The sequence below is a fragment of the Schistocerca gregaria genome, chromosome 1 (genome assembly GCF_023897955.1).
Source record: "Schistocerca gregaria isolate iqSchGreg1 chromosome 1, iqSchGreg1.2, whole genome shotgun sequence".
In the NCBI taxonomy this organism is placed as follows: Eukaryota; Metazoa; Arthropoda; class Insecta; order Orthoptera; family Acrididae; genus Schistocerca; species Schistocerca gregaria.
This window is the reverse complement of record NC_064920.1, coordinates 658,293,610-658,309,473: the sequence shown is the minus strand read 5'-3', so window position 1 is coordinate 658,309,473 and position 15,864 is coordinate 658,293,610. Positions and strand designations below refer to the sequence as shown.

Sequence of the window (15,864 nt, the reverse complement as noted above, 5' to 3'; positions counted from 1 at the left end):
ATGAGATGTATTTTATTAAGTCTTACTCTGGCACGATTTAAAAAAATAATGAGTCAGTTATCAATAAATTAAGCATAATATATTCGCAGAAGACACTCCTGTCATATCTCTCTCACATGCCTCTGCAGACAGTACATTTGGTACTTTCACAACTGAGAACTGTGTTGGCAAAAGTTTAATTGCAGGTACGTTGTCCCATTCCAGACTGGTAGAAGACCCAGGTTAGTGTCTCCCTTGATGACACATCTCGGTGATATTTCTTTATATTTGAGAGTATGGGATGAATCAAAGAACCCCTAACTTTAATGGTTACTTTCCTAAGCTTATGCACACAGTTTGCAGGTGGAAGAGGATTACCTTGATGTCGGAGACACAAAAATAAGTCTAGGAGAGTAGTTGCCCTAAGGAAAATCACGAAGTTGAGAACTAATAACACATCAAGGTAGCACTTCCGTAACTGAGCTATTTTTGTGCAAAGATTTTCTACAGTGATCTCATTCATTACGAATCAGTCGCTGCAACATTAGAGCTGTTTCACAATTTTGGAATTGTGTAATATTAACAACCACAATTCAAATTGATGTGATGTATGTGCAGTTACTTTTCCATATGAATGGACAGTTTGAAATTAACTTAAAACTACGTTTTTATGACTAAAAGAAGTTATGGTGATCAGCCTGGTGCAAGCCTTTCAGTTCCACTCTACTTCAGATTTTGACAGACAGTTTCACTATTTATTTACATTGGAAGGGTCTCATTTGATTTTCCAAGGCTGAGTGGATCTAATCCCTCCGCCACACACCGTCAGGTGGCTTGCGGAGTACGGATGTAGATGTAGATGTAGAATCCCTGACCTTTCCATCACTTACAAATTGGAAGCAATCAACTGTGCATTAAACTAATGACCTTCATATCATTATCCATCAATAGTAAAGACGAAACCACAGAAGGAGCATATCAATGCAGTTATTTATTTACAGCATGGCCATAAGTTGACCCTTTTTACTGTGCTGTCAGTAGCAGAGAAAATCGGCACTACCTGGAAGGCACTCATTTGTTTCCAACCACTGCCAATATTTTTGTGTGTCACCTCTGCTTTAATATGAGTACAAAATATTAATAAAGGTGCCACTACTGCTGGTAGGGGAAGGTACTGCCTTTCCTTCACTGCTCCTCTCCTCAATGCTGTCTTAATGCATGCTGGTGCAAGGCATGGCCTCCTGCAATTTCTGCCAGCCATAAAATGAAGGGTCAATTTATAGTGGTGAAACAATATTTGTGTGTTTATTTCAGCTGGCAAGATTAAGGTCTTTTGAGAGAGCAGTATGGATAGCTCACATTTATTTTAACTATTTAATTTTTTCTTTACATTTCTAGCCTACAGTTTCCCCACACAAAATGTTTAAAATAATCTGATTTAAGTTTATATATCATTTACTTTTTTCATGTATGAGAACTCCAATGAGACCAGTTTCTGGTATCTGAATACATAACTGCTTTTCTTTAAAGCAACACGATTCACACCAGACAAGCAATACAGAAAAGGACACACTTGTGGCACCTTGTGTTGGCAAAAATGGGAACCTCTAATGTAAGTGGAGAGAACATTGTGTTATCAGGGATTGGCAGATGGCAATGTGTTGTCTCAACATAAATCAGAGAAACAAGTATTACAACTAAAAAGAATACAATGAGATGCAAAGAATAATGTCTTTAGTTGACACTGTTGTGTTAAGTTAAAGAAAGTGAACAATTACAAAAAATATATAAACCACTTTGTTGATTATTAACATAAAAGTTGGACTCTTCCCCCCCCCCCCCCCTCTCTCTCTCTCTCTCTCTCTCTCTCTCTCTCTCTCTCGTGTAATACTACAAAGAAGTTATGTAATTATCCATAGTAACTGTGATTTTAAAAAATATATAAAATAAAGAAGTGAATCGTAGTGTTCATCAAACATTATCCTTCCTTATGACGTTTGTTATACTGCTGCAGCGTACGATGTAGTAAGTTGGATACCAATACAAGTAGATGCAGAACTGAATTTTTCTCCCACTCCAGGCAGAACGCATTTCTGAGACTATTTTCTGACATTCTCTTGATCATATTATTTCAAAAATGAATAATAATATCCATTACGTACCAGTCAGAAATATAAAATTAATCAGAGAAAGGTTGCATAAAATCTCAACAGTGCACAGTTTTCTTTCTTTGTGGAAGATGTCTTCAAAATTTATTAGCAAAAAAATAAATTAGCTTTCTCCACGGCAAATTAGCAGTAAAGGATTGATGTAAGGGCAGTAAATAATTTCACTAGCAAAGAAGGTAGATATAATTTTTTCATGTTGTTGGCTAATGTTAAAATATGAAAGCTCGAATATGACTTATAGGAGACACTAGCTCGAGGCTGAGTGAATGCCGTGAAACAGTACACTTATCTCATAATATTATTAAATGTATGTAGACATATTTATCTGGTTGCTACAGTAAAATAATTACATAGTTTCATCAAAATCAACAACAAGGTAAAAATATTAGTGCCATGACTATTATTTTGTTGTTCTCTTTTGTTTTCGACTGTCACTGAGCACAATGTATGGTGGTCAATTTTAGTTTCAATACCACTCTTCAGATGATCGTTCTGATGACAGGCTACAGAATATTAACTTTTATGCAGTTGTATGCGAGTTGCTTTACACCGAGAAAAAAGGAGCTCGCAGTCTTCAGGTCCTCTCTCACCAGACTTCCACAATGAATAAATATTACAATTTCTAAAGTACACTATCAGTATATAATAATAATAATAATAATAATAATAATAATAATAACAATTATAATATCCATAGCAGTAAGTAAGTGGGGAATTTAACATCAAGGAATTTTCTCATTACATTCTTATCAAATGTGAGTAAGCACATCTACAAGAAACATAAGACAACATTAGAAAAGAAAGTTGGCAGACAGAGAAGAAGTTTACTGGTCAGAGGAAGAGTGATAAATAACAGGGAAAAATTAGCAGATGAGAAGGAAAGCAGAAAACAAAGCGGATGAGTAACGCAAAGAGAGGGAAAATACAGACACATAATCGTAGAAGTAAGTCATCTACATTAATATTGCAAATCAGTTACTTTTACATTCTTTTTCCAATTCGCCAGAAAATATAACTACTGTACAGACCTTCAGAGATGATTCCAACAGATTTAGCAATAGCCTTGGCAGTGATGGGATGGTCGCCAGTCACCATGATAACTTTTATACCAGCAGAACGACACTTTGCAACAGCATCAGGTACAGCGGCACGAGGTGGATCAATCATTGACATAAGCCCAACAAAACGAAGTCCATTCAGGGGAAAATTAGGATCATCAGCATCAAACTTAAATCCAGGAGGAAACTTGTCTGTTGGCAGCATAAAGTCACAGAAACCTGAAAAAATTATGAAATAATGTCAAAATCAGACATACTGTGGAAAAAAGTAGGGAAAAATTAATATTGCACATTATCAAAAATCTCTGAAAATTGAACATTGGAAAATCGTTATAAGTTTGTTTCCCTGTATATAATTATACTTTGTTTTTATTTGTAATTAGGATTTAACATACTCCCATTTAGGCTCATTAGCAACAAAGCACTACTTAAGATGAACAACAATAAGGAGTGAATCTAGACCTTGATAAAGGAACCAGTTAAAGAATCAAAGTTATTTACAGCTTGTTGTTGTTGTTGTTATCTTCACTTTGAAGACTGATTTGATGCAAGTCTCCACACTACTCTATCCTGTGCAAGCCTCTTCATCTCTGCGTAACTACTCAAGTTATCCACTTGAACCCCACTATTGTGTCCATAACTTGACCTCAGGCTACAATTTTTACCCGTCATACTTCTCTACTTGCCAAACTGATGTTTCCTTGATGTCTCACTGTGTGTCCTGTGAATTGAAGTCATTTTTTAATCAAGTCGAGTCACAATTTTTTTTCTCCCCAATTTGATTTAATACCTCTACAGTAATTACCTGGGCTACCCACCTAATTTTCAGAATTCTTCTGTAGCACATTTCAAAAGTGCCTCTATTCTGTTTATCATTCATGTTTCACTTCCATAAATGGTTAGACAAAAAGCCTGAAAAAAAGACTTTGTAACACCTAAATTTATATTCGGTGCTAATGAATTTTTCTTTTTCAGAAATGCTTTTCTTGGTGCTGCCAGTCCTCATAGCTCATCCCCTACTTCCACAGCTACATTTATACTCTGCAAACCACTGCAGTTATGGCACAGGGTATGTCCCAATGGAGCAGTTGTTGGGGCTTCTCCCATTCTATTCAGCATGAGAAAAATGAGTATTTAAATGCCTCTGTCTGTGCTGTATAGCTGGTCTAATTTCATCTTTGCAGTCCCTATGGCAGCAATCTTCCCCCCCCCCCCCAAGAACCATGGACCTAGCCGTTGGTGGGGAGGCTTGCGTGCCTCAGCGATACAGGTAGCCGTACCGTAGGTGCAACCACAAAGGAGGGGTATCTGTTGAGAGGCCAGACAAATGTGTGGTTCCTAACCAAAACAGCCTTGCTGTGCTGCTACTGCAAATGGCTGAAAGCAAGGGGAAACTACAGCCTTAATTTTTCCTGAGGGCATGCAGCTTTACTGTACGGTTAAATGATGACGGTATCCTCTTGGGTAAAATATCCCGGAGGTAAAATAGTCCCCCATTCGGATCTCCGGTCGAGGACTACTCAAAAGGACATCGTTATCAGGAGAAAGAAAACTGGCGTTCTACGGATCGGAGCATGGAGTGTCAGATCCCTTAATCGAGCAGGTAGGATAGAAAATTTAAAAATGGAAATGGATAGGTTAAAGTTAGATATAGTAGAAATTAGTGAAGTTTGATGGCAGGAGGAACAAGACTTTTGGTCAGGTGAATACAGGGTTATAAATACAAAATCAAATAGGGGTAATGCAGGAGCCAGTTTAATAATGAATAAAAAATAGGAGTGCAGATAAGCTACTACAAACAGCATAGTGATCGCCTTATTGTGGCCAAGACAGACACAGTAGTATGAGTTTACATGCCAACTAGCTCTGCGGATGATGAGGAAATGTATGATGAAATGAAGGAAATTATTCAAATAGTGAAGGGAGACAAAAATTTAATAGTCACGGGTGACTGGAATTAGGTAGTAGGAAAAGGGAGAGAAGGAAACGTAGTAGGTGAATACGGATTGGGGGTAAGAAATTAAAGAGGAAGCCGTCTGGTAGAATTTTGCACAGAGCACAACTTAATCATAGCTAACATTTGGTTCAAGAATCATAAAAGAATGTTGTATACATGGAAGAAGCCTGCAAATACTAACAGGTTTCAGAGAGATTATATAATGGTAAAACATAGATTTAGGCTCCAGGTTTTAAATTGTAAGACATTTCCAGGGGCAGATGTGGACTGTGAACCTGTTGGTTATGAACTGTAGATTAAAACTGATGAAACTGCAAAAAGGTGGGAATTTAAGGAGATGGAACCTGGATAAACTGACTAAACCAGAGGTTGTACAGGGTTTCAGGGGAGGGGGGGGGGGCCATAAGGGAACAATTGACAGGAATGGGGGAAAGAAATACAGCAGAAGAAGAATGGGTAGCTTTGAGGGATGAAGTAGTGAAGGCAGCAGAGGATCAAGTAGGTAAAAAGATGAGGGCTAGTAGAAATCCTTGGGTAACAGAAGAAATATTGAATTTAATTGATGAAAGGAGAAAATATAAAAATGCAGTAAATGAATCAGGCAAAAAGGAATACAAACGACTCAAAAATGAGATCGACAGGAAGAGCAAAATGGCTAAGCAGGGTTGGCTAGAGGACAAATGAAAGGATGTAGAGGCTTATCTCACTAGGGTTAAGACAGATACTGCCTACAGGAAAATTAAAGAGACCTTTGGAGAAAAGAGAACCACTTGTATGAATATCAAGAGCTCAGATGCAAACCCAGTCCTAAGCAAAGAAGGGAAAGCAGAAAGGTGGAAGGAGTATTTAGAGGGTCTATACAAGGGCGATGTACTTGAGGATAATATTATGGAAATGGAAGAGGATGCAGATGAAGATGAAATGGGAGATATGATACTGCGTGAGGAGTTTGACAGAGCACTGAAAGACCTGAGTCGAAACAAGGCCCCAGGAGTAGACAACATTCCATTAGAACTACTTACGGCCTTGGGAGAGCCAGTCCTGACAAAACTCTACCATCTGGTGAGCAAGATGTATGAGACAGGCGAAATACCCCTCAGACTTCAAGAAGAATATAATAATTCCAATCCCAAAGGAAGCAGGTGCTGACACATGTGAAAATTACCGAACTATCAGTTTAATAAGTCACCTTGGGGATTTTGTGTTCTTTTAAATTTGGCATGCTTTTTTCGTTGCTTCTGCAAAAACGATCTGATCTGTTTTGTGTACCATGGGGGATCAGTACCATCACTTATTAATTTATGTGGTATATATCTCTCAATTGCTGACGATACTATCTCTTTGAAAACATTCCACAACTTTTCTACACTTACATGATCAGATCGTAAGAAGTGAAGGTTGTCTCTTAAAAAGGTGTTAAGGGCATTTTTATCAGCTTTTTTAAATAGATATACTTTGTGGTTCTTTTTGATGGTTGTAGGTGTTACAGTATTCAGCCCTGCAGCAACTGCCTTGTGGTCGCTAATCCCTGTATTCGTCAAAACTCACAATTTGTCCAGGATTATTTGTTGCTAAAAGGTCAAGTATGCCTTGGCAACCATTTACGCTTTGAGTGGGCTCATGAACTAATTGTTCAAAATAATTTTCTGAGAAAGCATTCACTACAATTTCGGGTGATGTTTTATGCCTGCCGCTGGCTTTAAACGTATAATTTTTCCAGCATATCGAGGGTAGATGAAAGTCACCACCAACTGTAATTGTATGAGTGGGGTATTTAAGATTTCTTTGAACTGTTCAGCAACTATACCTTCTGAGTTGGGGGGGGGGGGGGGGGTAAAACTATCCAATTAATAGTTTAGTGCAATTGTCAGGTATAAACGCTACCCATACTTCATTCAGCTGAACTTGTTTGCGGGTTTAGCAGCTCTGTGTACCTACAACTATTTGTGCTTCAGTGCTTTCTATCAGGGCTTGGAGCTCAGGTTCTTTTTCCCAACACAGCTACGCCAATTTAAAACTATAACGCCAATCGTTTCTACAACTACCTTACTATGTTTTACCTGCCCGCTTTTAGACGGACGTCCCTTCTGTGGTTCCCTGAGGCCCTCTAACCTAAAAAACAACCCAGCCCCTTCCACACAGCCCACACTACCGGTGTAGCTGCCTCCTGTGTGTAGTATAATAGGAATTGCCCCAGAGTGGGGCTGCATGTATCCTTAACTTCAACAACATGTGTGAGAGTAGTCAATATGTTTTGTATTAAACATCTTTATAACTGCCAGGTAAGTTGAAAAACTAGTTCCCTTCATTTACATCTGCCCAGGACAAATTTGCATTTTTGTGTGCTTTGGTAGGAGCATTTTTCTTTCTGGTACCACTGTAACCAACGATGTTTTTCATATTTCTGTATCATTAAAAAGCATTTGTGGCAAATGAAAAACTTTAGGGATTAACTACTGGTCATAAAGAGCACAATTTGCATGTTCATTTGTTTTCACTGTGTAATGACTGCTCCATTAAATTTCAGGTGTGTGGCTACATAAATTCCACTTCTCCTAATATTTCAGCCATATATCGTTCAGTCATCTTCAGAGTGAGCCAGAAGATTGATGCTAAAGCACTGGCTCCATTCTTTTAAACTCACTGACCGAGCCAATGTGCATGTGGCTGTAGATACTCTGGCACCATAGACACTAATCAAAGGCAGCGAAGTGCACATACACATTAGATCTATGGCTACACTGTCAATCTGCACTGGGAAGTAGGTATACCACTGTTTAGTTGCAGTGTGCAATGTCTTTGCAAGATTACAAAGAAAGTGCCAGGTTCCATGGCTAATACCAGCTGAAATTGGTCTCTCTGTTACCACTTTGGGTTCTGAGCCATTGCGCACAGGTGTGTACCATGAAGACTGGCTGATTTTAACGTATTTTGAATTACTATAACTCATGAAAAGTTTCAGTTATAGCAATAAAAGTAATCTTTTGAAAACCTAGACTTTCTTGTTTAAAACCATATATAATACCTTTCTCATACATTTGACAAGGGTTATTATTATAACACTGTTTTTGAAAAAAGGAAAAATTGGTCAAATGTATATTCACTTTATTTTCTAGAAGGATTTTTTTTAAATTTTACACAAAAATTGTAATTATGGTGGATACAGTATGTCTTATCTACAGTAACCTCCTGCAACTATTTTAGGATGCAATTTTGCACTTTGTGTGATCATGTCGACACTACTGAGACCGCGCAGGAAAAAATCGCCGCTCACAAAACCCGACAAATAAAAAGGGAAACGCACCCTTCCACAGCATGCCTGCACCATCTAGAGACCAACACTCGAATTACAGTCCATGCAGCGCCTCCCATACAAGTGGGAGTCGTAAGAACACACAAAGGAAGGAAGGGGAAGAACGAGAACATGAGCCTGTAAAATTACGGGCGCCGGACTTTCGGGCAGGCCGCGCACGCCCGTATTTTTACGGGCTTCGGCACCTAAGTGTTAATAAAATTTGTTGCCAAATGAACTTCAGTTACTTATTTCACAACAGAGTTCCAAAATGATGAAGCCGGTGCTAAAATTTCAACGTATTTGTACAATACAGTGTGATCAGTGTCAGTACAATGCTCTACCATAGCCAAATTATTGGGGTGGAAGAGCTTACTACACCTAAGGTGTTCCATGTGTCTTCCATGGACATTATGATTTATCTATCTGTCTCTCCGATGTAGAAAGGCCACACCTGCAGCAGATCTTGTAACCTGAGCCTTTTGAAGCATCAAATTATCCATAACAGAGCCCACGAGTGTCTTTGGTGGACAGTTAAAAATAACTTTTATTTTGTGTTTGCTGAGTATCCGTTCTATTTCTGATAACAGGCTACCCATATCTGATAGGAAAGCCATGGACTTAAATCTTCCTGTATCTTCTTCTGCATTCCTTGGGCCCATCTTTAGGTTCATTTGTAGTGTCTTACTGCTTCTTCAAAATAACTTGACGATTTTATTACTGCTGCCGAAAGTGGGGAAAATTGGCACTAGTTGAAGGGTATTCACCTCATCTCTGGGTGCTGCTAACATTAAAGTGCACCTAGACATGAAGTGTCACTGTACACATTATTAAGGATTACAAAGCCAGCACTGCAACAAGCAGTGGACACTGCCTTCCCCTCACCATTTCTCTTCCCTTGGCAGTCTTAATGCAGGGCATGACATGCCTTCTGCCATTCCCAACAGGCACCGCATGAATCGTCAGTTTACTGTGGACGAACAGTATGTATCTACTATGGAGAATACCCACTGACTTCAAATCCGTATACATCGATTTCCAATACGCTTCATGTCCCAAAGTGCCGTCATCCTTGTGTAGAAGCAAAACATCCAAAAACGAAAGTCATCCCTCCTTTTAAATTTCCATTATAAACTGGATTCGTCCATAGATAGAATTCAGATGACTTAAAAATTCTTGTAATTTATTTTCACCATGGGGTCACACTATAAATGTGCCAACAGATCTCCAGAACACTGTGGGCTTCAAGCTAGCAAATTCGAGAGCCTCTTCCTGTCCTCCATGAACAAACTGGCCACTGAGGGCAACAGGGGATGCCCATAGTGATTCCATGATCTGTTCAAAAAATCTGTTATTTGTTGAGGTCATAACATGTTTGAACAAAGTGCTCATCATACACACAACTCTATGGACTTCTTTAGCAGACTAAAATCACTTAAACTGAACAGTTCTGATCTATTTGTGAGCTCTGACATGGTGTCATTCATAAAGTAAATTATTTCACAACCCTCCTCTCTTATTGGCAAAAAATTTAAGAGAGAGAGATTTCAGCTTTGTTCAAACATGTTAAAAGACCACAACATACTGTTTATTTAATAACAATTTTTTTGAACAGACTGAGGCTGTCAACATGGGTAGTCCCCATTTGTTTACAGGGGAGTTCGACAAAATAACAATGGAACCTGCATTTGGAAATATGCTGACAATGCATTTGTAATGTGGCCTCATGTTGAACATAAATTACAAGAATTTTTAAATCATATGAATTCCATCCATGGACAAATCAGGTTTACAATGGAAATCTAAAGGGATGCACACTTCCCATTTTTGGATGTTTTGGTTCAGCGCAGAGCACACAGCACACATCACTGCTGACAAGACCGCTCCATAAGACAAGTTTCAACGCAAAGGGAGGTTTTGAAGTCAAAAGGAATTCTGCACAGCAGAGAAGTAAGGCACTATGAATAAAATCAAAGATGGGCATAAGGAAAAATACATTTACAGCTATCTAAACTGGTATGGATCATCAACAAGCACAAGGTAAAAGTGATGTGTTGCCCTCCATTGAAGATAGTAGACATCTTTGGTTCCATTAAAGGCCGTTTGATGCTTTGGAAAGCTGGGGTGGCTGGACAGACGACTTGTAGAGTACAATAAATTGGCCATGGCAGAGCATTGTATTTACACTGGTCACTATATTGTATGAAAATGTCTTTGTCAATTTCATCTTTACAGGACTTGACAGTGAGAGAAGCACTTGGAATTGTTAGGCAACAAATTTAATTAATAGAGACAAGGGTTTCAGCTTGGGCACTTCTTTTAATAAACTTACAAAGATATCGCTATGGTGCATCTCAGTGATGCATCGACTTCCCAGCAAGAACCACCCACATAGTCACAGCTCTAAGGATACATGTACTTCTTTGCCCCCAATCAAAGTCTGTGTGTGAGTGGTCACATGCCAAGATCGAAAAGTTTAAAAGTATGGAGCCAGTGCTGTAGCGTCAGCCTTCTGCTCACTTCAAAGCCAGCTAAACAGTCTACCACCAAAATATCAAAAGAAGTGGAATTTATGCAGCTGCACACCTGAAACTGTATGACCACGTTAACTTAATGATCACCTTAAGCCATACAGACAGAATACATAAAAAACTATTACTATCAATAGTAAGCTTACTATACAGTAATACTAGTTTCATTTAAAAATAAAAGACATGCCTCACTATAGGTGATAATTAACATATGTTGTACAGAAAGGGGCATTATAAGGGGGGGGAAACTGCAATCATGCTGTTTCTAGATACATATTAGGAGAGAGAAACATTCCTAATATATTTATATTTAACAAAGGGAAATCAGTCATGGTTCAAACAACAACAACTATGCATAAAATTAAGTCGGTATCATGCAACCTCCGGTTACTTTCTCACACTCAGCTTTGTAACTGCTATGGATCTGCCTGCCTGATCACAATAACATTTTCCTTAGCCGTGACATGTAACCATATATACTCCATTGTTGTCATGTCTTTGTTGTTGGAAAGACACTGTGCTGTTGTGTTATAGTTGCAGGGATGCACTGTTTTTGCCATCTCCTGGGAGGAACATTAGGCAAAGTGCATAGTAACAGACATTTTAAAAATGTCCTTTCTCCGGAACCAAGAAACAAAATGACAGTTTTACACAAACTTTGGATTCTGCTTTACTTACCAAGCACACGTTCTCCTAGGCCACCCAATTCAAGGTACGCATTATTGAAAGCTTCCTTCATTTCTTCATCCAGGACTTTCTCTTTACCACCAATAAAAATTGTAGAACATCTATCCAGAATACGTTCCGGTGCTCCTTTCATAACCATTAAGTAACGGGGATCATTCGCATCTTCTGTTTCATGGATAGATACCTGATACTTGTTAGTCGAATTAAATGGTATCTCACAAACTTTCTTGTTGCGCTTTCGAATCGACATTACATCTCCCAAAGCAAGTTCCATACACTTCAATAAGGCTGCCTCTGATGCATCACCATTTACTTCTCTGGAAACAAACAAAGTGCTTACTGAATATAGTAGCCACAAAAATGCAGTGCAGGTTATTACACATTTAAAACGTTGTGAGCTGATTATTTTTTTTTTACAGACATTATTACAGCCACTGTTCTCTCATTCTGTTGAATGGATTATTTATATGATAAGTAAGTAACGTCTAAATAAGAAACTGTAACATTTCAGTGAAGCTTGCTTTCAGTCTCTGCTTGCACCCCCACCCCTTCCCATTTCCCACAGGAAAGAAAGGATAACTCTTCATTAAAATTGTTTTTTGATTACAAACCAGGAAAGTTTTTATCACCAATAAATACTGCATGTGAATCGAATTCAAGGTGAAACTGTTACAAGCCCGAGAGTTGAAGAGGCATGGTGATTTGACACCCACTATTGGAAAAATGCCACCTCCAATCCTTTCCATGTATTACAATGTCTCCAATTATACAAACCCACATTGCTTCTATGTGTTTCCTAATGTCATATCTCTCTCTCTCTCTCTCTCTCTCTCTCTCTCTCTCTCTCTCTCTCTCTCTCTCTCTACCTACCTGCCTATCTACCTACTATCTTTTAAAATCCCTTGGAACACAGCAAGGAACTTCCTTCATCCATCCACTATCCATTCACTTGGATAAACATCTTGCCCACTCCCTTTCATTTTCACTGTGGTCATAAATAAACTTTTCCCTACAGTCTGTTTCCTGATTCATTATGGTTTCCTATCTCTTAGAAATGTTCAACATGCATCCCTCCAATGCTCACTGACCAACCCTCAGCCTGAAAATTCAATGTCTCACAAGAACTCTTCAACTGATTCAATTACTTTAGTGTTAATATGTACTAATTCCTTCTGGATAAATTATTTTCTGTATATATATTATTTTTATATTAATAAAATTTATTTTGATGTCTACTTTCAAATTTGCTACATAAAGATGCTCCATTTGTTGCCAAAATTTATCAGCCCAAAAAGCAAACAGTACAATGTCACTAGTTAAACTACGAGAGATCATATCAGATATGTTATACTAACACATTTTGCTTCTTTACTTTCCCTGTTTGTCTTCTTGGTCATTAAGTCTAAGCTTGGTTTTAAGCAATACCCCATTCCTATACTTTGACAGATTTTCACTTTATTCCAGCACAAATTATGTATCCTATATTGTCAATTGTCTGCTATATATATTTATATTTTTTATGCATCCCATATTGTCAACAACCTTCTAAATATATTTATACCTAGTCCTGAACCTGCAATAATTTCCTTCCACCACCTTTCTAAGATCATTTTCTGCAATTAGTGCAGTCTTACTATGTAACCACCTATTTCTTCTCTTCAATTCAATTGGTTCTTTATGGGATATTTTCTCATGGACTAACTGCAAAACATCTTCATTCCCTATGCTGCAACAGCATTCTCCTTTATTATCATCTACTTTCAAGATACCAACATTCATCTAGCTCTTCACGAATGTCTCTCCCAAGTTTAGCATTTAGACATCCAGAAAGTCTATCTGTTGTGTACCCCTTGGCCTTATTTTTCATTTATTTACATACAAACTAGAGTGACCAGCTACCTCATGTTCACTATGCACCATATCAGTTCCTGTCACCTTTCAGTGACCACTGCTATGCCATCTTGCTGATTTACTGTCAAGAGACAAAAAAACTCCCACATCAATATAATCCCTTACTTCGCTCATTGTCTCTGAAATACACAAATTCAAATTAAGTATCAATCATGCATCTGAACAATCCTGCCTTACATCTGTCCAAATTTTGGGCTCTTGTACCATTCTACCAATCTGCCCCCATGGCTCATAAGATTATCTTTCTTTCCTTTAGCTGATACCAAATGTATATGAATTTCACATTTTCAAAAGTCTTCTTCGTACCTACAAATGGAATGTATGTTTCCTTGTTTTTCCTAAATCCTCCCTCTTTAATTAACCATATTGCTAAAATTATTTCTTGAGTGGCCCTACTTCAACTATAACCAAACTGGTTTTCTCCAAATATGATTACATATTCTATAATTTTGTATTCTTCACACATACAATGTTAGACTGACTGACAGGCAATTTTCACACCTATCTTTTCTTGCTTTCATCTTAAGAATAACAATTACGTTTGTTTCAAAATATGTTTACATACATTTAATTCACAAACTTGCTCCACCCTTTGGCTTCATGTCCTTAACATGTCTACAGGTATTTCATCAATACTAGGGCACTTCTTTGTTTCTTCCAAGGTCTTAATAAACTTTCTGAATTTCAGAAATAAGTATCAACTCCCTTCTTGCACTGTATCCTCATTTTCAACTGGTATGAATGCTTGTCAACACCACCTAAATTTCTCTGAGACTTGTATCCAACTTATCACCTTATTTTCAGCCATCATTATACAATTAATTTTTTATCTTTTGTCACTATGATCCACAATACAAGAAGGAAGAATCCACAATACAAGAAGAAAGAATGAAGTACGGAGCATACCCCACCGACTGGCAATGCTAGAAAAAGGACCCCAGTACTCTGGTATCAGACTACTAAGAAGTCTGCCCAAAAACCTGGAAGATAGTGTACTTCACAATAACTTTCCAAAGAAACTTAAAGACTATCTCATTGAAAAAGAGTTTTACAGTGTTGCAGAATACTTATGCCATTAAATTTGTATATATTGTTACTCAATTGCAGTGATGTAAAAATTTAAGCTAAAGGTGTAGAAAAATAAGTGATAAAGAATGTTAATATTTTGACATGTCCTATATTACACATACATTTACTGTACACAATGTAATCTTACAGGATCAAATGAAATTCAATTCAATTCTTATTCCATGCTTCCTAGAGTCTGTGTGCAGTATCTGCATCACCTTAATGAAATCTTCCCTTCCTTCATTTTTTTTTTTTTTAATTCACATAATTTTGTTTCCGACCTACACTTTTGCTGTTCTCTTTCAACATACCAACTTTTTTTTTTCCTTTATTTAATCCAGTATCTCATCCATCTGTTATCCATGACTGCCTCTGTTCTACCTTATTCAATCCCAGTACCTTTTCCGCTAGATTTAATACAAGACTTTTAAGACCATTCTGTCAATTTTGCACAGGAGTAACTCCATCAGGTGTCATTGTTTCTTTTGCCATATGTTCTTTCAAGAAATTCGTTTTGTTACTTCCCTTCACAATTTATGGATCTCAAAACTCTTCCCACTGGGGCTGCTGGAATTAGTTTTGGCAACAGGGATCTTTCTGTCCAATTTCTCTTTCAGTTCGGAATTTCTCATTACACTGATGAAGTCTAATGATGACGTGGTGTCACTGATGGATTGTTCTTCAGTATAACTAATTTAAAGACTATCTTGCTTCTTGAGGGCTCTACGTATAGATTTGGCTAAAACTTGAGCACAAACTCTCAGTATCATATATTTCACCCCATTCCATAATGTGACAGTGTTCTGTGTTTGGCTCTATTATATTTTTATGCCATAATGTACTATGCATGTTCTTTCATTACTACTCAAATGACATACAGGTAGGCTGCAAGGCAGTTGTCAAAAATGCATTTGGTGCAACAATACTAAACTTATGAAAATACAAATTTTTTGTCAACCCAGAAATACATGTTGAGGTCAATGAACCTACACAAGATGCTCAAAGTAGTTTCCATGCTGTTTTAAGCAAACATTGCATCTTCTTGACACTGATTTACAAATTTTATTCCCAATCTTCTGAGACAATAAGCTTTCCAATTCTAATTGGTTTATTCTTTCAAACATTCAATATCACACATTTTGGGGGAATAAACCTCATTTCTTAGTGCATCCCTGACTCAAAAATCTATGGGTACGATATTTGGGAACCTTCA

At 37.7% G+C, this 15,864-nt stretch overlaps 1 protein-coding gene across 17 annotated transcripts in view; it reads right to left on the bottom strand.

The window, feature by feature from the left end:
- LOC126361668 (sodium/potassium-transporting ATPase subunit alpha) overlaps positions 1 to 15,864 on the bottom strand; it is a 631,467-nt gene that overhangs the window by 32,019 nt on the left and 583,584 nt on the right. For all 17 annotated transcript variants that reach the window (XM_050007807.1, XM_050007814.1, XM_050007821.1 and 14 more), the window contains 2 exons: positions 11,664 to 11,989; positions 3,176 to 3,424 (listed from right to left, as the gene is read on the bottom strand). In XM_050007807.1, the coding sequence (XP_049863764.1) occupies positions 3,176 to 3,424; positions 11,664 to 11,989 (575 nt within the window). The remainder of the gene's footprint in view (positions 1 to 3,175; positions 3,425 to 11,663; positions 11,990 to 15,864) is intronic.